Source organism: Talpa occidentalis, unplaced genomic scaffold (genome assembly GCF_014898055.3).
Source record: "Talpa occidentalis isolate TD23 unplaced genomic scaffold, MPIMG_talOcc4v2.1, whole genome shotgun sequence".
NCBI lineage: Eukaryota > Metazoa > Chordata > Mammalia > Eulipotyphla > Talpidae > Talpa > Talpa occidentalis.
The window spans coordinates 146,808,921-146,831,261 of record NW_026555331.1 but is presented as its reverse complement, the minus strand read 5'-3'; the positions used below and the strand labels follow the sequence as shown (position 1 = coordinate 146,831,261).

The 22,341-nt window shown below is 38.3% G+C and overlaps 1 protein-coding gene across 3 annotated transcripts in view; it reads left to right on the top strand.

Annotated features, from left to right (window-relative positions):
• Positions 1 to 22,341, top strand: part of BRAF (B-Raf proto-oncogene, serine/threonine kinase) — a 138,684-nt gene that overhangs the window by 96,292 nt on the left and 20,051 nt on the right. For all 3 annotated transcript variants that reach the window (XM_037514519.2, XM_037514526.2, XM_037514535.2), the window contains 3 exons: positions 12,762 to 12,808; positions 13,607 to 13,725; positions 17,057 to 17,188. In XM_037514519.2, the coding sequence (XP_037370416.1) occupies positions 12,762 to 12,808; positions 13,607 to 13,725; positions 17,057 to 17,188 (298 nt within the window). The remainder of the gene's footprint in view (positions 1 to 12,761; positions 12,809 to 13,606; positions 13,726 to 17,056; positions 17,189 to 22,341) is intronic.

Here is a 22,341-nt window from a genome sequence, read left to right as displayed (position 1 = left end):
GAAAGCAGATGGCGAAGTGATAGTGGACTTAATAGTAGGTCCCAAAGCTAAATCATTTGTTAGCAATGGGGAAATAAAAACCTGATTTATACCATAACATCCTAAAGTCTCAGAAATTGGCAGTACCATGTTTCTCTGGGGGAAGTAGGGCTACATAAATGAAAAGATATGTATGAAAGCATCTCTCAATCCCACCTCCTACTCCTTGCTACTGGTGATTGCCCATTCCTACTCTAGCAGTAGACTGAAATCCACTCTCTGGAAGAGAGAAAAAAAAATCTCTCTGGACTGGAAAAATGGAAATGAATCCTTTACCTGAGACAAGGGGAGTGAGAGGCTACTTACTGAGTGATAAATGCAAAGGTCCCCGGCACTCTTTTTTTTTTTTTAAATTTTTTTTAAAGATTTATTTATTTATTTATACAAGCACTGGGTACAGTCAGAGGCGCGGAAGGTTGAGAGAATTCACCAGAGCCAGAGCGGAGAGTAGAACAGGCAGAGTGATGAAGTACACTGCTGAGGGGAGCAGCGGGCGGCAGGAGAGGTCTCCGCGCCATGTGGGACCCTCGCCAGCGGCCGGGAATTGAACCGGCACTGCAGAGGCTGCGGGCAGCTTCGCAACCCAGCGCTCAACCGCTGCGCCACCGGGTAGGCCCCCCAGCACTCTTAATTGCCTCCCAGAATACTAGCAATTGAACTTGGCCCTCCAGGCAGGAGATGAAAGGGTCACCTCTGAAGCATTTTACTAGTGAAGCAGAAAAAAACAAAGATAGTGGGCCTCCCGGTGGCGCAGCAGTTGAGCGCTGGGTTGCGAAGCTGCCCGCAGCCTCTGCAGCGCAGGTTCGATCCCCGGCTGCTCCCCGGCCACCGGAGGAGGGTCCCACTTGGCGCACAGACCTCTCCTGCCGCCCGCTGCTCCCCTCAGCAGTGTACTTTGGTCCCTCTGCCTGCTCTGCTCCCCGCTCTGGCTCTGGTGAATTCTCTCACCCTCCCGCGCTTCTGACTGTACCCAGTGCTTGTATAAATAAATAAATAAATCTTTAAAAAAAAAACACACAAAGAGAGTAACACCAGGGATTGCATCAGATCAGTGAATCAGGAATTTCAAACAAAAAGGCCTTCTTTGTGCTCCAGGTTCTCCAACAGTGTTCTAGACCTTGTCTGAGTCATAAAGCAGACTACCCCTGGAGCACCAGACACCAAGGGAAAGTCTTGGGGGGAACTGAGACACCAAAACAAACAGGAAAAAGGGCAAGTATGTATAGCTAGGAGAACCTACCCCTCCCACTTCCAAAAAAACAAAAAACTATCACTTTCCTCAGAGAGAGAAAAGATTTTCTATCCATGAAACTAGAACAGATGCTTTAGACAGAACATTCAAGTGACAACGAAAAGATGTTGAAATGTTGGTTTTTACATTGGAATGTACTCTAGAAACGACATCTTTTGAGATTATTTAAACTTTTAAATGCTCAAAATATTCAAGGAGTAAACAATTTCTCAGAATTCTTCTAAGAGGTTCCTCATTAAAAAAATTTTGAAAACTATAGTGCAAAATGCTGTATGGTTTTATATTAGCGCACCTGTTTTGTGAAGCATAACTCAAAAGACATCACAGATTTTTTACAGTCATAAATGTATATAATTATACAAACAATATATAATTAACCTAGTTGTGTTAACGATTCTTGATACAGTGGATACCTCATTTTTCCTAATTTAATGACCGGAACACCATGTTTTCATTACATTTGACTGGACTGTGTTTTTGTTAGAAAATAGTTGACATCTGTCCTAAGGTTCAAGTTGGTAGCAGATATTAAGTTAAACGGGATGACCTGATTATTCAAGACTTAACGCCTGCTAATGATTTTCAACATTTTATTAAACTTAACTCTTGGCTCTGAGCCACCCATTTCAGCCTCCTGTCTGGATATCCCTTTATGTTTTAATTTTCCCCTGGCTCTTCCCATGGATTAGATAAAACAAGTAGAATTCCTTGCATACCTTACTTTTTCCTGTTTCTTGTTCATCTTGAATACTAATCAAAGTTTCATCTTGAGGACTTTGTTTTGGAATCATCCCCAGCAGTTCTTCCAGGTAGAAGCCTGCTTAGATAATTAACGGCTTCTTAGCACCCATCCCACCATCCATCCGCTTCTCTTTCCTTCAGTTCCTGGTCCTGCTCTCTGCTCCTTACATGCACAGACGACATTGCTTAATCTCTCGTCATCCTCAGCTGTTAGCCCACAGTAACTCCTTTTAATGCTTCTTGTCTGGTCCTTTCTTCCACCAGCATTTCACAAAGGACAGAAAAAGCTAGATGTAGCCAACCAGAAAGTCCATAGACTTTTAAAATAGTAACCTAATTGCTTTTGCAAATTCCTTGTTTCAAAAACAGTCCACCTCCTAAACTGTTTTACAGTTGCTTTGAAATGACCTTTTTTCTACCTTCTTAAATGTATTCTCAATGCCTCGTGTATAAAAAGAATAAGAGCATTCTGATTCGTTGTATAAAGTGCCAGGTTGCAGTCACTTATAAAAGCTTTACAATAAGGATAGTAACACCTATAGCAAATGATTGGTGGGTGATGCTTTTTTCTATGTGGTTCTGTCCTCTTTCGTCAGTGAAAGATCATTTCTGACTCCTAGATTTACCTGAAGAGAGCAGAGCTGTTCTAATGGTAGATAGTTATGCACACACTCTTATGAATGGGGGTTCATGTAGTATTTTATCATCTTCTCACCTGACAGTCATCAGGTGAGACCTGAGTCATTTAACACAGCCTATGGTGCCAACATATTTCAAGAACGTTACTACTAAATGGTCAGCCCACTATGTCATTTTTATAGCACTTCTAACTTCAGTATATTATTATAGGTAATTTTAACTTTTATTAGAAGAGTTACTTAATGTAACTTTTAGTAAGGCCCATAGAGAAAATTGTAGCCTGTTGTTAACACTCATAGAAGTGTTGTGTTCTGAAAATAAGATAATTAAAGATAATTCTGCATTAAATCCTCACAATTTACTTTTTTAAAATAATGAAGAACATGCTCCCTTTACTCATCAAAAACCTGCTTAAGAGAAAGGATGAATTGAAGCTGAAAAGATGATGAACATGTATTAATAACTGAAAATAATTCTAACTGATCAAAGAATATTTGACTATAGTGACTGATTCTCTGATGGATAAAAGCAGTAATACAAAGGAGGATGCTGACAATCAGAAAAATGCAAACTGAAACAAAGTGCTTTTCACCCACTGAGAATGACAATATGCCTGAATTCTAACAAGTCAAGATTAGGGGGGATTGCTCACCAGGATACTTCTGATATAATCAACCACTCTGAGGTGTTTTGGACATATCTGCTAAAATCAGATATGTCCACCCCCAGGTAACATTAGCTTTTGTTTTAAGAGATGTACATAGGATAAGATGTACTACTAGTGAATATATTAGAGTAAAAAATGGAAACATAAATGTGGAGGACTGGATAAATAAAACATTGGCACATATGTGCAAGAGAGAGTACACAGCAGAAACAAATTAAGTTTATATTTATCAGCTTTAAAATATGTCAAGTGAGAAAAAGCAAGTTCCAGCATGAAGCCACTTAAAATTTCAAAAACAAAGCATTTTTTCTATTTGAAGGTTTTTTAACTTGATGTATGTTTGCAAACATGTTAAAATAAGAAAAGACTCAATAGTGGTTGTCTCAGGGAATGGCACAATGGGGTCAGGATGACTGCAGCTATCAAGAAGGACTTTGCTTTCTAAATTGGGATAACATTCTAATTGTTTGTCTTTTAATTTAAAAAGAGTACAGTTTTATTTTCACAACATTTGTACAAATATAAACTTTGCAAAAGACAAGAAATGATAGTGTAAAAATTTTAACACAATTGGTTAAAATTATTTTCTTCATTGTTGCAATTTTAAAATTTTCAAAATGAAAGTTGCTCTAAGGAAATAACAAACATTATAGAAAATTCAGATAATGCAAGCATAAATAAGTACCAGTAATCCACCATCAAGAGCTAATTACCATTAATATTAATAGTCTGATGTGTATTGTATATCCTTTAAAAATTCTATATTTTAATACTATGCTCCATGGTGTGTTGTTTAAAAATTGGAATCATATTGGTTTTACCTTCTTTCACTCACTCTTATTTTAGGCATCTTTACTGGCCAATAAGAACTTTTTCCTGACCCCCAGTTTTGCTGCATACTAATAATTCTCCCCCTTTTTAAATGTCAATTATGTTCTGGGGGAGAGGGCTTTACATACAGCAATGTATATAGTAATTATAGTATACAGAGTTTCCATTTTATGGTAGTTTAATTCTGACTTTTTGGATTCAGGGCTTCTCAAATTTATGATGGTGTGACAGCTGCACAAAATCAAATTTAAGCCGCAACTCCTAGCCAGCCACTCCATCAGGAGAATAACCATCCATACTCTACTGTGTATTGTGTTGCCAGTACTTACCTATATTTCCAAGTTACAGTGGATTTATCAGGACGTAACCCTATCTTAAACTGACACTGTACTTACTATAGGCCAGACATTCTATGTACTTCATACATACTGGCTCATTTAATCCTCAGCAGCCCTGTGTGAGGTAGATCCTTTTATCCCCTTCTCACTAATAAAGAATCTAGAATATAGAAAGGTCAAGTAACTTACCCCAGACACTTTTCCTTAACCTTTAAACCATAATGCTTCTCCAGCTGAATCAATCCTTTTTACAACTTGAAGTGGGGCCTTGGTGTATAGTGTTAACAGGGCAAACCCAAAAGGAAATAGAATGGCCTGGGCAGGAGTCCTCAATTACACACTTAAAAAAACTTAGAACAACACCCAACTGTAGGCACACGTAGAAAAGTTAATAAAAGTTTTGTTTATAAAGGAAATGAAAAGAGAGGTAACCCAGGGAGGAAAGGAAGAGTAAAGAGGAGATAGAGAGGGGGAAAGAGAGGCTAACTGGTCAGTGCATCCTACTGGTAACACTGTCTGAGATGGGACCCTGAGAACCTACTGAAAGCAGGGAAAACCAAGAGGGTGCAGGCCCACATGTGTTTGGGTTTTATACCAAGCATGGCTCCTTAACTCCACTCTTAGTTCCCAGCAATCTCCCTTCAGAAAGCCAAGAGTCATGGCAGATTCCTGGCATGATGGGATTTGTAATGCTGGGCACCTGGGATCTCTTGACTTTGGCATGGAGGTAGGGTTGGAGTCCATAAAACATCAGTGGATGGAGTTCATTCAGGACATACTCTTCCCCCAATAGGAGAGAATTCATGCTTTCAGAAACAAACCCTTCTCTCTCTAAGACACAGTCCTAACGCCTCTGTTTTTATACCTTTACTATCTCTTTTCCAAGGTCAGCTGATGACCTTGCTTGTCATTTCATTCTACCTGTTCTGTTCCCCACTCTGTCTCTGGTGAATCCTCTCACCCTCCACACCTCTGGCCTGTACCCCAGTTCTTGTATGCATAAATAAACAAATCTTTTTAAAAAAAAAAAAAAAAGTCCAAGATAATAGGGATTGTATCATTTACCCAAGGCTATATGGCTGGAAGTAACAAGTTAGAATTCAAACTCAAATCTGCTCAAAACCTCAAGCCCCTGAAAAACACACACAAAAGACCCATACCCTTTCCTTTGTACTCTGTCTCTCTCATGAATCTTCTTGGCCCTGTTTTCCCATCAACATAACTGAAATTGCCTTTTGCCTGCTTCACCAAAAAAAAAAAAAAAAAAAGGGGGTGGGGGGAAGGGAGTATGAAACCAAAGGATGTAAAATATTCTGAAAACTTTAATATGCTTGTACCCATGTACCAAAGGGTAGTTAGTAATTCTGTCTTAAAGACATCTTGTAGCTTTTGCTTTTAGTCTTTGAGCCACTTCAAACTTGATTTTTTGTGTCTGGGATTAGGTGAGGGTTTAGGTTTTTGTTGTTTTTCTATATGGGTAACCAGTAGCTCCAGCAATATTTGTTGAAAATACTTTTCCTTTCCCCCATTGAATTACTTTGCTTGTATAAACAAATATAGTTCTAATTTTATGTATCCGTACTTGTGTGTTTGAAATGAAATTTTAAAAAGAGAAGAACATGGCTTATGATATTCCATGTTTATAATTATCTCATTTATTCTATTTGGACCTTCTGCTTAGAAGCTATGGTGGGATTATCTTCCAAAGGGGTGTTTTGCTCTCTCTGATGCATCTATGAAACAAAAGTAATACCATTTCCATGGATTACAATACTCAATATTAAGATATCAAGTCTTCACAGATTAATCTATAGATTCATTGCAATCCCAACCAAAATCTCAGCAGGCTTTTTTGTAAAAATTGACAAGCTATTCCTAAAATATATACATTGACTAGAATAGGCTAGAATAATCAAGATAAATTGAGAAAGGACAAAATTGAAGGGCTTCTATAGTGAGATTTCAAAATTTGCTATAAAGTCAGTAATCATGGTAGTGTGATATTGGTATAAGGATAAACAAGTCAACAAAACAAAATAGGAAGCTTAGAAACAGATCGCTATGTATGTGTATGTTTAGGTTATTTTTTTACTAAGTTGCTAAAGCATCTTACTAAGAGATACTTTAGTAAATTGAATGCTAAAACATCTTAGTAAGAAGAGAATAGGATAGTCCTTTCAGCAAATGTTATAAAGCTAAATACCAATATGGGGGAAAAAGTAAACATTAACCTTTACCTAACATAAGACATAAATATTAGCTCAAAATAGATCAAAGACATCTGACTAAAATCTAAAACTTTAGAATAAACATAGGAGGAAATTTTTGTGGCATGAAAATAGTCAAAAGATTTCTTGGGACATAAAAAGTACGGGTCATAAAAGAAAAAATAATAAATAATAAAAAATAATAAATTGGACTTAATTCAAATTCAAAACTTACGCTTTTAGAAAGACATTTAAGAAAATAAAAGGATAAGCCCCAGATTTGGAGAAAGTGTTTACAATACACAGCTAATGAAAGATATTAAACACATATCAAAAAACTCTTACAACTCAGTAATGAGACAAGCTATGGATGAAAAAAAAATGGGTAAAAGATATGAATACTTTATTAAAGAAGATATATGAATGGCAAATTAGCAAAGAAGATATATGAATAGCAAATTAGCACATGCAAAGATCCTTAGTATCATTCGATGTTTGGGAAAGGCAAATTAAAACTGGGACATTGCTCACTATATACACACCCTTGAGAATGCTCGTGATCAATACCAGCAGTATAAAGTATTGGCAAGAATGCAAAGCAACTACAGTCCTTATACATTGCTGGTGAGGATTTTAAATGCTACAACCACTTTGACAGTTTTTGTTTTTTTTAAGATTTATTTATTTATACAAGAACAGGCCAGATGTGTGGGAGGGTGAGAGGATTCACCAGAGACAGAGCTGGGAACAGAAAAGGCAAACTGACAAAATACACTGCTGAGGGGAGCAGTGAGCGAGACAGGAAAAGTCTGCTGTGCTGTGTGTGTATCTCCCTGGCCAGCTGGGATCAAACCTGCGCTGCAGAGCCTGCAGACAGCTTCACAGTGCGGCACTCAACCCTCTGTGCCTGCGGGGAGGCCCACTTTGATAGTTTCTTTTAAAGATAAAATTGCCGTATGAGAATCTCTATCCTACCTTGTTACCAAAACATATAAAAACATAAATCAGAAATAAAGACATGTACATGAATGTTTATAGTCTCTTATTCATAATTACAAAAAAAAAAAAGGAACAACCCAAATGTCCAGCAAGTAAATGGATAAAATATTGCATGTGACCAATTTGTGAATCTCAGAATCATTATTCTGAGCAAAGGAAGCTGTATGATTCTGTCTATATGAAATTCAAGGAAAGATAAAACAACTCTCTATTGACGGAAATCATTATCAATGATTGCCTGGGCCTAGGGTAGTGTTATTAATTGTAGAAATAGATGAAGGAACTTTGGAGTAATGAAATTCATTATATTGACTGTGATTGGTCATTACACAAGAATGTGTATTTGTTGAAACTCTAAATTGTAGATTGAAAATGGTTGCATTTTGTGTTATATGCAAATTATTGCTCAATAAATTTGAGTTTTTAAAAGCAAGGAAAACTGAAAAATCTAAGTAAAAATAGAGTTTAGGCCACTATGGGGCAAAACTAAAAAATGTATAAAATCTGGGATTTTTTAAAGTGATGAAGGATTATTGATGACACATGAGTAGCAGAGTGTCATTCTCTTCAGTCTTGCTCACTTTCCACCTTGTGATAACAACAGGGAGCAGGGAACATAATAGTAGAATGGAGATTAAAATTTGAAGCTGTGTTTGAATAAAATAGCATCTTGTCACCACTGTTATGCCTATCAGTGTCTGCTTAATTGTCCATAGGCATCTGAGGAGATTCAACTTGCTGAAGTCTGATGAACTTTTGTGGAATTGTGCAGTACTAGGTAAATGAGAACTGAAATGCTAGTGTTGTCATAAGCTTGTTCCTTGGTTTTAGGAAAGTTGAAAATAGTTAAGTGAGACACTGAGAGGTAAATTGACTGGTAAGTCAGGCAAATGGCGTAGCTATAGTATTTGAATTTCAGCAAGATATTTGAATGATATCTCTCATGATCTTGAGGGTAAGGTCAAGAAATAAGCAAGATAGAATTTAACTAGGTTCATACTGTATTAATGATTATATGTAGTGCTATCAAACTGTAAGTCAGCGTTTCTGTCCTCGTTCTTCTGTTGAAGAATCCTAAATGGGGCCATTATTAGCATGCTGATCTTTTTTTTTTTTTTTTCTTAAAGAGGCATGTGTTTTTATTTATTTATTCGTTTGTTTTGTTTATACAAGCACTGGGTACAGTCAGAAGCGCAGGAGGGTGAGAGAATTCACCAGAGCCAGAGCAGGGAGCAGAGCAGGCAGAAGGACCGAAGTACACTGCTGAGGGGAGCAGCGGGCGGCAGGAGAGGTCTGCGCGCCATGTGGGACCCTCCTCCGGTGGCCGGGGAGCAGCCGGGGATCGAACCGGCGCCTCAGAGGCTGCGGGCAGCTTCGCAACCCAGCGCTCAACCGCCGCGCCACCAGGGAGGCCCTAGCATGCCGATCTTAAAAAGCTTTTTAGTGGGGGCCTCCATGGTGGCACAAGGGATTAAGCACCGCCCTATGAAGCAATCCACAGCCTCTGCAGCACAAGTTCGATCCCTGGCCGGCCAGGGAGCAACCCACATGGTGCAGCAGACCTCTCCTGTCTCGCCCGCTGCTCCCCTCAGCAGTGTACTTCAGTCAGTCTGCCTGTTCTGTTCCCCGCTCTGTCTCTGGTGGATCCTCTCACCCCCTGCATCTCTGGCCTATACCCCAGCTCTTGTATGCATAAATAAATAAACCTTAAAAAATAAAAGCTTTTTAGTGGAAACTAAAATGTTTATTAGTTTAAATTATAAGCCATGTCTACAAAATATAAAATCTTATTTCCAAAAAGAGAAGTACACAAATGTAGAATGGATAGAATATTTGTATAGACAGTGCATGATGAAAAACCCTCTGGAGTTATAGCTGAACATAACTGTAATGGACTCAGTGGCATGACTGCAGCTGCCAGGCTAATCACAGTAATGACTAATTTGGTAATTTTTTTTTTTTTACAAACCCCCCCATAGAAAGATAAAGATGCACATCACTGGCTTGTGTTGATCAGATCAAACCTAGGGCGTAAGATTTACTTTGAGGGGCCTCCCTGGTGGCACAAGGGATTAAGTCTCAGTGCTATCAAGCTGTCACCAGCCAAACTGCAGCATGAGTTCAATCCCTGGCCAGGGAGGTGACTCACATGGTGCAGTAGACCTCTCCTGTTTTGCCTGCTGCTCCCCTCAACAGTGTATTTCAGTAGATCGCCTGTTCTGTCTGTGTACCTCTGGCCTACACCCTAGCTCTTGTATGCATAAATAAATAAAATAATTCTTGAAAAAAAATTTACTTTGAGGACATCATATTATGCTCTAGAAAGAATGTTGAAAAGCTAAATCTTGGAAAGAACTTGAAATGAGAATAAATTTAATCAGATGATTTCCTAGCTTTAAAATTAAGTAATTCTGTAAGTGGACATTTCTTAAGGAGAAAAAACCTATCAAGAGGCTGTGATATTCATTTAGTTTATGACATGTTTATTATTTCCTGGTTCTTTTACAAACCTGTAATCTCCCCATAACATTTTAGAAAGATAAGAGGGAGGTGCCAATTTAATTGTTCTAAATATTGGGTAAACACCTATTTCATTTGTAGCAAAATAAAGTTGATTTATTCTTGTTCTTTTCCCTATCCTCAACAAGTTATGTGTTTGACATCCTCCATTATAACTGGTTGGTACTTATGAAATTATTTTAATATCAGCCTATTTAGAATTATTTAGGGTAGTAATTACTCTGGAGCATGTTATGTAGGAATTGGGGTAAGATACTCATTCATCCAGCTGGGGGATTTGAACCCCATACCTTTCCAACCTTCTGTTATACAGACTTGGATTTTTACTCTTTTGCTACTTTTACTACAGACAGAGGGAATTATGAAATGAAATAGAAAAGAAGGCTGTAAACAGTAAAAGATGATATGGTGGCAGTGTCTTAAGTTGCATCTATAAGCAATTATGGTCTGTAAGAGATCGATGCTATTCAGTTTCTCCAGGGTTGTATCACTACCTCAGAATTATATATATATCTTGTTAATTATCATACATTCCTAGTCAGAAATTTTCTCTCGCTAACCTTCCTGTTACAGTTCTATCTACTTTATTCTTTCTAACAAATTTGTTGAAAAGATTGACACCATGGGCCTCCCCAGTGGTGCAGAGGTTGAGCGCTGGGCTGCGAATCTGCCTGCAGCCCCTTCAGTGCCTGCCGGTTCGATCCCCGGCCGCCTGTGAGGGTCCCACATGGCCCGCAGACCCCTCCTCCTGCGCACGCTGCTCCCCTCAGGAGTGTATTTCAGTCAATCTGCCTGTTCTGTTCCCTGCTCTGTCTCTGGTGAATCCTTGCACCCTCCCGTGCTTCTAACTGTACCCAGTGCTTGTATAAATAAAATAAATAAATCTTTAAAAAGAAAAAAAAAGATTGACACCATCCATCAAGAATACTTTTACCTTCCCTTATAACTTTGTCATGTCTCCATATTTTTATGTTTGCCACCCATTTTTTGCTGTTGTGCTGTTATTTTTCATTTCAAAGGGGACAGAACCTCTTTTTAAAAAAGAGGCACCTTTTTTTTCTGTGTACCGGAACACTGTGTGTGTACCTTCTCTGTGTACCAGATCACTAACTGAAGCACTAAGCTCCACCACCAGCATCATCACCACTTACCAACCTTTCTTCCTAATGAAGACAAGGTCTCTCCATCTTGAAAAAGCTTTTGATTGAGATCAAAAGTTGAGAAAAAGTTCCCCGTCTTACCTTTCTATGTCACTGCAGAACTTTTCAAGCAAATAGGGCCTATACTTGACAACACATTTTCTTTTAGAAGAAGAATGATAGTGTAATGAAGTAGAACACTGGGTTTGAAGTCTTCACAGGGTAATCAGATCTCAGCAGATGCTGTGAAGGAAATAAACAGTGCGAGTTGAGAGAATGATTGGAGAGCAAGGGGTTATTTTGTAGAAATAGTGATTTTGTAGAAATGATTTTGTCTATAAAAGATTTCAGAATCTTTTGGAGAATGAGGAAGTTTAAATGAAGAACATATAAATAATAAACTTAACTACAAATCTTCCAGGTGTTTACATAATTTTGCTTATACCATTTGGATTTGAAATTCTCATTTTAAGGCAAAACTTACTTCTTTATGATCAAATCTCATTAGTCAAATTTCAGAAGTGTCATACCTTTTCTCTCCAAAATTAAATGAAGGAAAGTAACCTTAACTAGAACAGCATGTCCATGTATCCCATTGTAGTTGAGTCAATGGACAATATTGCTTACCACATGCCAGGCACTGTACTAGGCACTGGGGATAACTGGAAATAAACTAGACACAGCCCTTCCCCTCACTTCTTTAGAAGCAGCACGAATGATTTAAACTTCTCCACTTTAAAATTGATTCACTGTGGCCATTATAGAGGAAGTTTGTTCCTCAATAGTTTAAATAACTTATTTTAAGAATATATTTTCCCTAAAAATAATCTTACTTTATCCACTAAACTTCCATATGCAAGTGGAGTTTACATTCTAAATAGGAAATGAACATAGGCATGTGGGGAAAACAATACATGAATCAAGCTATTTTACAATAACGAAGCTGAACAGTGAAGGATAACTTTCAGCTGAGTTAATCAGATTTAATGTTCAATCTTAAAGTATAGCTATGAATAGACAAAGAACAGAATGAAAGCTAATTACTGTGGTGTAGGCTTGGGAGGGGAGCATTGATCTCAGGTGGGATTAAATATCAAGGTATATTTAAAGGACAGATAAATAGGCTTGACTGAAATGAAAGGTTTGTATTGGTAAATAGTAAAAGATAAAGTCTTTTAATAAAAAGATTTGATTGTACATTAATGTGTTCCTATAATCCTAAATTCATTTATAGCCTATTTTAATATTATGTAAAGGCTTTATCACAATGTGCAGTTTACAATTGTATCATGATTCTAAATCAGTTTATTTATACCCCTAAATATGTTCTATGGATTTCAAGGCCAGTCTTTAGTCTTACTCAGGTTAAAATGATGTTTTGTTTTTCAGTTACTTACACGCCAAGTCAATCATCCACAGAGACCTCAAGAGTAATAGTATCCTTCCTGAAATTTGTCTGCGAAGTTTGAAAACATCCTGACTTTTCTTCTGCATTTTGTCTTCACATTGTGTAAAAACACTTTTCGTGCTAAATTTGATATGCTATAAACAGAATTTATACATGGGTTTGCATGAGAACATAGTAGAGCAAGGTACTACAACCTGCCTTGGGTTTCTCAATGATTAACGTTGCCAAAATATCTATCAAGTCCTTATGATAGCAGGACAGTTTTTGATTATTTATGCTCTTTCAGCTATAAAACAATAGTGTTGTAAATCAGCATTACTTCAATAAATGATTTTTTAAAAACTGATAGTTTCGTAGCTATCTACTAACTTAATTCAGCCCTCCAAATTTGCTCTCCCTAGTTGAGATACAATTGAAAGCTCCAAAGTACATAACAGTGAGGTGAGAAAAGCAGCTTTACTTTTCCCTAAGTCTGGATTAAGATCCTGTCTTCACTTTCTTGATTGCCCTGAGGGGCCTTCACAGCTTCCCCCACATGTAAAATCAGCCAGCACAGTTTTGGGGTCTCCCATAAAGGGAAAGCCTCTCACCTCATCCTGCCACATTTCAAGCCCCCAAAACTCTTAAATGTAGATCATATAGGCCCTACAGAATTAATTTTTTGAACAGGTTTATAACTTTAAGAGGAGTTACAAAATACTATACCTTTTTAAAGAATAGCATATTTCAGAATTAGAGAAATTAGATCTCTACCTAAAACTTTCATAATGCTTGCTCTGATAGGAAAAGGAGAGCTATTATTTTCCTTTACTTAACTACACCTCAGATATTTTTCTTCATGAAGACCTCACAGTAAAAATAGGTGATTTTGGTCTAGCCACAGTGAAATCTCGGTGGAGTGGGTCCCATCAGTTTGAACAGTTGTCTGGATCCATTTTGTGGATGGTAAGAATTGAGGCTATTTTTCCATTAATTAAACTTTTGGTCCCTGATAATGCTGCTTAGTTATTAGAAAGTAATTAAAGGTTTCAACTGCAGTATTTTCATCATTCCCAGTATTCACCAAAACCAATGTTAATCTCTATGTAAATAGATGTTAGTTAATGTTTTTCTTTATCTTTAAAAATAAAATTATGAAAGCAGTTTAAAACAGATATGTATGTTATCGACACTGTTTAAATTTTGTTCCAAATTTTCTCTTTGAGATATTTTGTGTTCAAAACAGTCTGTGCTCCCTGTTTTCAAAAGAAAAGGATGCAATTTAAGCAGGCATGATCTGCCACCATTAATATTTTGCCAAGAGAACTACTTTTAAGAGAAGAACCATTTCACAATCTTCTTTAAGCCTAGACTGGAAGGTTGCTTCCTGTAGACCAGAGAGAACTGTGCTTCTGGGGCAGCTGAGCGAGGAAAGACAAAAGAGGAAAAAGACAGAGACGGTGGATTACACTGTCAGCCTTGTGCTGGCCTGGACAGCTCTTTCTCTTTATTCCTATTTCTATTTTGTGAAAAAGAAGAAAGAGACATTCTAGAACAGGGAACTCAAACTCCTGTATAGTTGCTGCAGTAGGCTGTGAAAAGGACAGTCTGTAAGCCAGCAGTTCTCAACCGCATCCCCACCACCCTCACGGCAGTTCCCCAAGGTTGGCCTTGAGACCAGATTTTCTTCACATCCTTCAGACAGAATAATGCATCCCAACCAGTCGGATGCCAAAGCAAACAGGTACTGCTGGATTAGCTGGTGCTGGGAACCCTGTCAGTCAAAGAAAATCTTAGTACTATCCTCCTCACCAGATGTGTCTTTTAAAAATGGATGATTGGAGTAACATCTAGTGGTTATTTTGTTATTTAACAAATATTTTGACAGTTTCTCAGTTAAGTTTTAATATGATAAATATCCACAGATACAATCCATATAAAAGTTCCTTGGGTTCCCTCAGTTATTTTTAAGACTAAAGAGTCCTGAGGCCAAAAGTTTGAGAGCTGCTGCTCAATGCCGGATATGGGATTTCCCAACTACTAGTACACTTTTAACTGTTAACTACCTGAATCTGCACTGAGACTCTCCGGACACCCACTGGAAACAGAAGCTGCAGAGACTTTTCAAGTTGCATTTGCCTGATCTCCTTGGCTCTATGTAGCCTTTCTGGAGAAGGGAATTCTGAGGTGGAATTCTGAGACAAAACAAGCCTAGTTAGGTTAAATTTGGCTGTAAGGTAACAACAAATGAATCAGAGCACATAGCAAGGTGGAGGCTGCATTCTGGTGCTGGTGCTTGACTCTTGACCTGCACCTTTCAGCCTCCCCTCAGCCCCCCAACCCCCCCTCCTTCCATCTATAATGTTGGGTTGGACTAGTGGGTTGCTATTTCATTTCTAAATATATATTTAACTTTTAAGAATTATAAGCAAGACTTTGCTAAATAAGAATTATAATCTGGATCTCAGCAACTTTTAAGGCAAGAAGGCACTATATCCTAAAGAGAGGGTAAGACAAATTTTAAATGCTGAATTTGTAAAACCTAAATTACAAAGCAACAATTGAGACATGTTTTAAAGGTGTGTTTATTTTAACGTGGGGGAGAAAGACTCAGGCAAGTTTTTGTCTTTAACAAAAACAAACCTTTTTGTGTTAGTAGATTATTACACATGAAGTTTCTTATTTTCTTCTAATTTCTTTTTTGTTGATATCTGGGTGGGCAGGATCATTCTTTATTCCACCAAGACAATAGCCAATGGATGGCTCAATTGCTAAATAAATCTTTCAGAAACAAACATGCATAGACTAGGGGAGGGAAGTGTTTGGTCAGAACTAGCAGTACAATTTCTCTGATTATAATATTTTCTCAACCTCATTTATGTCTTAAAAGAGAAACCTTTGTGTGAAAATTTTATAAATCAGTTAACTGAGGATCAGTCGTGCATTTCTTGTAAATAAATGACATACAAATTCATGAAATTACAACAATGAGCTAAAGCTAAAATTTAAAAAGACAATTCTTCAACTGATTTATTAATCTGTCCCTCACAAAAATTGTGTCCATAATTTAAAAATTATGTCTGTATCATACCAGCCTCTCAATATTTGACTTGTTCATGACATCACAGTTGTATGTAGTTTATACTGTGTTAATAAAAGTAGTTGTCAGCAAAATGTATGACAAAAGCAAGTAGGAACAGCCTTCTCCACCTCTCTCCTTTCACTCATCCAGATCTCACACATCTTTCATCAATGCTTCTCTACCTTGGTTTGACATTAAGATCACCAAGGGAGCTTTAAACACCAGCTATGCTCCGACCCTAGCCCCAGATGCCGATGTTAGATTATTGCACTTGAATGTGGTCTGGAAGTTGAGAGGGTTGACCACAGGTGATTCTGGTTGGCAGCTACAGCTGAGCACCTCACTGGCCTTCCCTGGTATAAGCTTGACCTTCCTTCCTCTGACCAGCAGCCAGAATGTTGTTTCAGATTTTTCAGCTGTTTTTGCAGTAAATCCTTTTGGTATCAAACGACTGCTATCACAAAGTTTGTATTAATATGCTGCAATTTTTCTAATTCCTTCCAAATGAAAGAGTATACAAGATGCAAGGTAAAAGAAGGAATCTTTTATGCTAATATTTAACCAGACATTTATTGTATTTCATGTAAGCAGTAAGAAGTCTAGTTGTGACTAAGATGTTTAAAATCAGCCACAAGATTCCTGTGCCTCTTCTATTCAATCTACCTGTTGTCTGTTGCTGTTGTTAATAAGGCATCCTTGGCATGTTTCTAACACTTTTGGAGACAAGAAAGGAATTAGAGTTTATCAGTATTGGAATGTTACCATTGTTGTCTACAGTGCCCTGAGATGAGACTCATTTGTACCAGTGGAAAGAACCTGAATTCTAGGGCAGGTACCATGTTACCCAAACATTTATAAACACAGGTCTAGTGTCTCTACACTGACTTGGAAATGGGAAGTCGGAATGGATTCTTGATAGAATAAATCAATGATAAAATTCTGTGCAGAAAGGTGGCTGGTAAATTATCAAGTCTAAATAACACATTATGGAATCTTAGCTAATACTGCATCTTAAAGAGTTTACAGAGAATTTTTTTTTGTCTTTATCTTGCTGAGTTTTATTTCTTTGAACATTAGTGAGAGAATTGATATTTTTTAATTGCTGGATAGATAATTTGACAACATTGTTCTGGAAATTATAATAGTTTGCTTTCCAACCTTTATCATTTGAAGTGAAGAATAAACTAGAATATTTTTCTTTTTATGTTCTAACAGGCACCAGAAGTAATCAGAATGCAAGATAAAAACCCATATAGCTTTCAGTCAGATGTGTATGCTTTTGGGATTGTTCTGTATGAACTGATGACTGGACAGTTACCTTACTCAAACATCAACAACAGGGACCAGGTAAATATTTACCAGCTCTTGGGGTTTATTTTACTATATGTATAGTCTCCAATAGTAGAAAAGAAGTGTTGAGCCCTGGGTGAGCGTGCAGGGTTCATCTCTTGATCTTTGTTACCAGCTTTATAAATCATATATTTACTTTTGGCAATAATAACAAGGCCTTGGGGTATTCTTAAGTGCTGTAATGAAGTAAAGTTCCTGCTCTTCTGACTAGAAACCAGAGTTCCAGTGATGGGTATTCCTCTCATTTCCTGGCCCATAGCGCAGTTAGAAGACTCAGCTCTGCCACTGCTGCATCTGGGCGGTGTGCCTTCCCTGTCACCCCCTGTGCTGTCAAGCACGTGCTTGGCCGTGAACTCCTTCCTCTCAGAGTCTTCTAAAATCAGTTAGACTTCTTGGTGTTTGGTTTTTTTACTAGGTAAATGAAAGGACTGTTACATCATGCTTTCACTGTTTTATGAAGAGAATTCTGAGAAGGGACTATTTCTCTCTCCCTAGTTTCCTATACCTTACCTTCCCAAAAACTGCCAGTGTAGCCTTTTGCAGCCTTTTGCTTTTTTACCCTGACCACATTAAATTCATGTAGGCTTTTAAAACTGACCCCAAATATGAATTGCCTTCACTAAAATTACCTAATATACCCAACATTTTTTTTAAAGATTTATTTATTCATACATACAAGAACCAGGGTACAGACCAGATGTGCAGGAGGGTGAGCGGATTCACCAGAAACAGAGCGGGGAACAGAACAGGCAGACTGACTGAAATACACTGCTGAGGGGAGCAGCAGGCAAGACAGGAGAGGTCTGTCACACCATGTGGGATTCTCGCTGGCTGGCTGGGATCGAATCCATGCTGCAGAGGCTGCGGACAGCTTCACAGCGCTGAGCTCAACCGCCTGCACTACCAGGGGAGGCCATACCCAACATGTTTAAATTAATAGAAATTAATAAATCGTATATCAGGGTAACATCCATTTATCAACAAGTAAGTTTATTTCAATAAAAGAATACAATTACAGAATGAAAACAACAATTAGCTCCAAAATATGGGTAAAAGCATCCCAAATTTCGCACTCATCCACTTCGTGGCATTTTAGGTGCTTTGTCCTCCATGGGAGTATATTAAGTGATGTGGCAGGGGGCTTACTCTCCACGAGAGAAGTGAGAGAGTGACCAACAGAAGGGTAAGGTTTTACTAGTTCGTTCTTTCTAGTAGTATAGTTAGAACTTTCTGGAATTTTCCAGTTTAAAACCAAGTTAAGTACTGATGAAGAAGGAAGGAGATCAAGAATGATAAGCTCTGCCCATTATCTTCATTATATTTCATTACCTTTTAGTCAGCTTAGTGTGATGTTATGGTGGACCTTGGACTCACCACCAGCTTACCTCTTAGAAGAGCTTTTCTTTAATTTTTTAAATTCCTTTAATTTCTCTTTTTTAATTATAAAAATAGGAATTTGGATTAAATAACTTCTTCCAGTTATAAAATCATATTATTTCCCGAAACAGGTCTCTTGGCTCCTTGAGGGATGACCATCCCATGTTCTACATGCTTTTACTTACCCAGATGTTAAGAGTCTGAGAAATTACTTTGTCTTTCTTCCTCCCTCTTTATCATTACATCTTACTCCCCTGTTGCCCTATTTTTCTTCCTTCAGCACCTCCTCTCTACTAACTTGGGATTAAATGTGCTCATTTAAGCAAGGTGTATTGACTCTACCCCCATGACTTTCTTTTCTTAGAGCAGAAGGACTATGTTGCCTTATAAGAAAATAAGATAATAAATCTGTTATTTCAAGTGTATTCCAGTTATTGCTTTATAACAAACCACTCAATGCATAGTAGCTTAAGCAAATTAGGAGACTATATAACCTAGGTTGTTGTCAGTGAAAAAGGCTTATCCTTATTTCACATGGTATTGACTGAGAATACTTCACTGAGTTTTAAAGGATCTACTTCTAAAATGGCTCATTCACTTTCCTGACAAGGTGGTGTACTCTCTGTCTGCTGGAAGCTCAGTCAGGGTCTCCATTCTTCTCCACATGGACTTTCTGTGAGGACCTTTTCACAGGTTGCTTGATCTTTCTCATAGTCTGATAGCTTGTTTTGAGCACAAGTTCTCAGGAGACACGAAATAAGTATCAGTGTCTTATCAACAGGCAAATTATGTTTAAGTTTTTTGAAAGTTGACATGTGCAAGGCACTGTGGCATATAGAGGGATACAAAAATGAATACAACACTGACTGTGCTCTTACTGGGGTTTACAGTTCTAGTGAGGCAGTGCAGGGTGCCATTGAGGAGAGCTGACGTGCTTCTGTACACAGAGGACTGAATGAAGGAGTGGAGGGAGACACCAGGAGCACTGAGTCTGGTTTGGGAATGTCAATAACCCACCCCAGAATTTCAGATCGAGCTACTGATTTTTGTAGTACTGCTACTGGAATTTTCTGTGCACAAATTAAATCCAGGAAAGACTTCCATTTTCCTTCTTGCTGCTTCTTCATCAGTCAGCCCTCCCTTATTGATGGTACCTGCTATGTATTCTGTGGGAAATATAGAAATATAAAAGCGTTAGCTTTGATTTTTTTTTTTTCTCAATTCCTCTTGAAAGAATTTTTTTTTAAAGATTTATTTATTATGTATATAAGAGCTGGGGTACAGGCCAGAGATGCAGGAGGGGAGAGGATCCAACAGAGACAGAGTGGGGAACAGAACAGGCAGAGTGACTGAAACACACTGCTGAGGGGAGCACTGGGCGAGACAGGAGAGGTCAGCTGCGCCATGTGGATTTTTCCCTGGCCTGCTGGGGATCAAACCCATGCTGCAGAGGTTGTGGATTGCTTCATAGTGCTGTGCTTAATCCCTTGTGCCACCAGGGAGGCCCCCCTCTTGAAAGAATTTTTAAGAACTGTATACTTCCTTGTACACTTTCTAGTTGACATCTAAAAATTTTTATCTTAAGTTTAAATAAGTTGCAAAGAACATAATTTCTAGTCTATTAATATTTTAAAACAAAGCTGATATATATGCTATACATTATTTTAAATGTAGCCAATAAAATCTAAAAATCATACTGATTGATGCCTACTGTCCCTTGTTTAGAAAATAATAAAACCTCTTCATTAGTTTTTGAAACTTTTTTATGTGAATCTTTTTCTCTTTCAACTCTTTGTATTCTTCTTACCCCACAGATTTTTTTCCTAATATGACACATTTTTAGGCTTTAAAGCCTTTTATTCATCATTCTACAACAAAAAAGTGTTTAAATTTACAATTAAAGTTTTTTCCTACTACTTTAGGACCTGAATGTTAATTTTTGAAGTTCTTAATTATGCTATTGTTAATAATTATATATTAAAAACATGTAACTGATGAAAATAACCAAAATGTTGATGTACAGAAAGATATAAGGTCAGATTGATTGGAAATATGTACATTAATGAACAATGGGGCTTTTTTTTAACCTTCATTCACTCAGATATCTGTGGATATATATGACCATTAATGTGATGACCTAGGACTTAGCACTGATCATTTTCCTTGCTTTGTTTTTAAGGAACTAAGTATTGAGACATGTTCAAGCTAGAAAATGGAAAGTCAGAAGTTCTATTATAGCCATATGAAGAGTTCAGTTGTTCCCAAGATCACACTCACATTCAGTAATTCATTACATCTTACAGAACTTGCTGTAAGTTCTTATATTCACAGTTACAGTTTATTACAACAGAGGGACACAGTAATCACCTATGATTAAAATCAACCAAGGAAAGAGACACCTAGGGCTGACGCCAGGGCAGTTCCAGTTGGAGGTTCCAGTTGTCCTCTCCCAGTGGAATTATAGACAACACTGCATTCTCCTGCCAGCAGTGTGTGACAAGGCCCACCTAGGATTGCCACCAGGAAACTCACTCAAGTCGTGGGGCCCAGTGTTTTTATTGGGGCTCCATCACATAGATAAAATTGATCACCTCTGTGACTGACCTTAGGGTTCATCCCCTCCAGCCGTACTGTTACACATGACTCAGAGCCATCCCTATACATCACATTGATGGCATAGACTCCCTGGCATGACCCAGTGCCTCCAAGTAAATGAAGACACTTAGAAGGCCTTGGGATTACCTCCAAGGAGCCAAAAGCCAACCTCTCTGTGGGCCATACACCATATCACTCAGTTACTTGAACTCATTTCTATACATACCAAGACTTACATAATAACTTGCCATTAAAAAGTATTTTGACGGGGCCTCCCTGGTGGCGCAAGAGGTTAAGACACAACCTATAAAGCTCTCTGTAGCCACTGCAGTGCAAGTTCAGTCTCCGGCCTGGGAGCTACCCACATGGCGCTGTAGACCTCTCCTGTCTCGCCTGCTGCTCCCTTCAGCAGTGTACTTTAGTCAGTCCTCCTGTTCTGTTCTCCACTCTGTTTCTGGTGAATTCTCTCACTCTCCACACCTCTGACCTGTACCCTAGTTCTTGTATGCATAAGTAAATAAAACTTTTTTTTAAAAAAAGTATTTTGGGGGCCTCCCCTGGTGGCGCAGCGGTTGAGCTCTGGGCTGCAAAGCTGCCAGCAGCTTCTGCACAGCTTCTGCAGCGCCGGTTCGATCCCCTGGCCCCGATGAGGATCCCACGTGGCGCAACAGACCTCTCCTGCCAAGCCCGCTGCTCCCCTCAGCAGTGTATTTCATCAGTCTGCCTGCTCAGCTCCCCGCTCTGACTATGGTGAATTCTCTCACCCTCCCGCGCTTCTGACTGTATCCAGTGCTTGTCTAAATAAATAAATAAATAAATAATTTAAAAAAAAAAAAAAAAAGGTATTTTGGGGCCTCCCTTGCGCAAGGGGTTAAGACGCAACCTATGAAGCTGTCTGCAGCCACTGCAGCATGAGTTCGATCCCTGGCCAGGGAACTACCCATATGGCACAGCAGACCTCTCCTAAATTGCCTGCTGCTCCCCTCAGCAGTATATTTCAGTCAATCTGCCTGTTTTGTTTCCCACTCTGTCTTGGTGAATCCTCTTACCTCACACCTCTGGCCTGTACCCCAGTTCTTGTATACATAAATAAATATTTAAAAAAAAAAAGAGTATTTTAACAATTAGTGCTGACAACCTTACTGAAAGTTAAGAATCAGAAACAGGGGCCTCCCTGG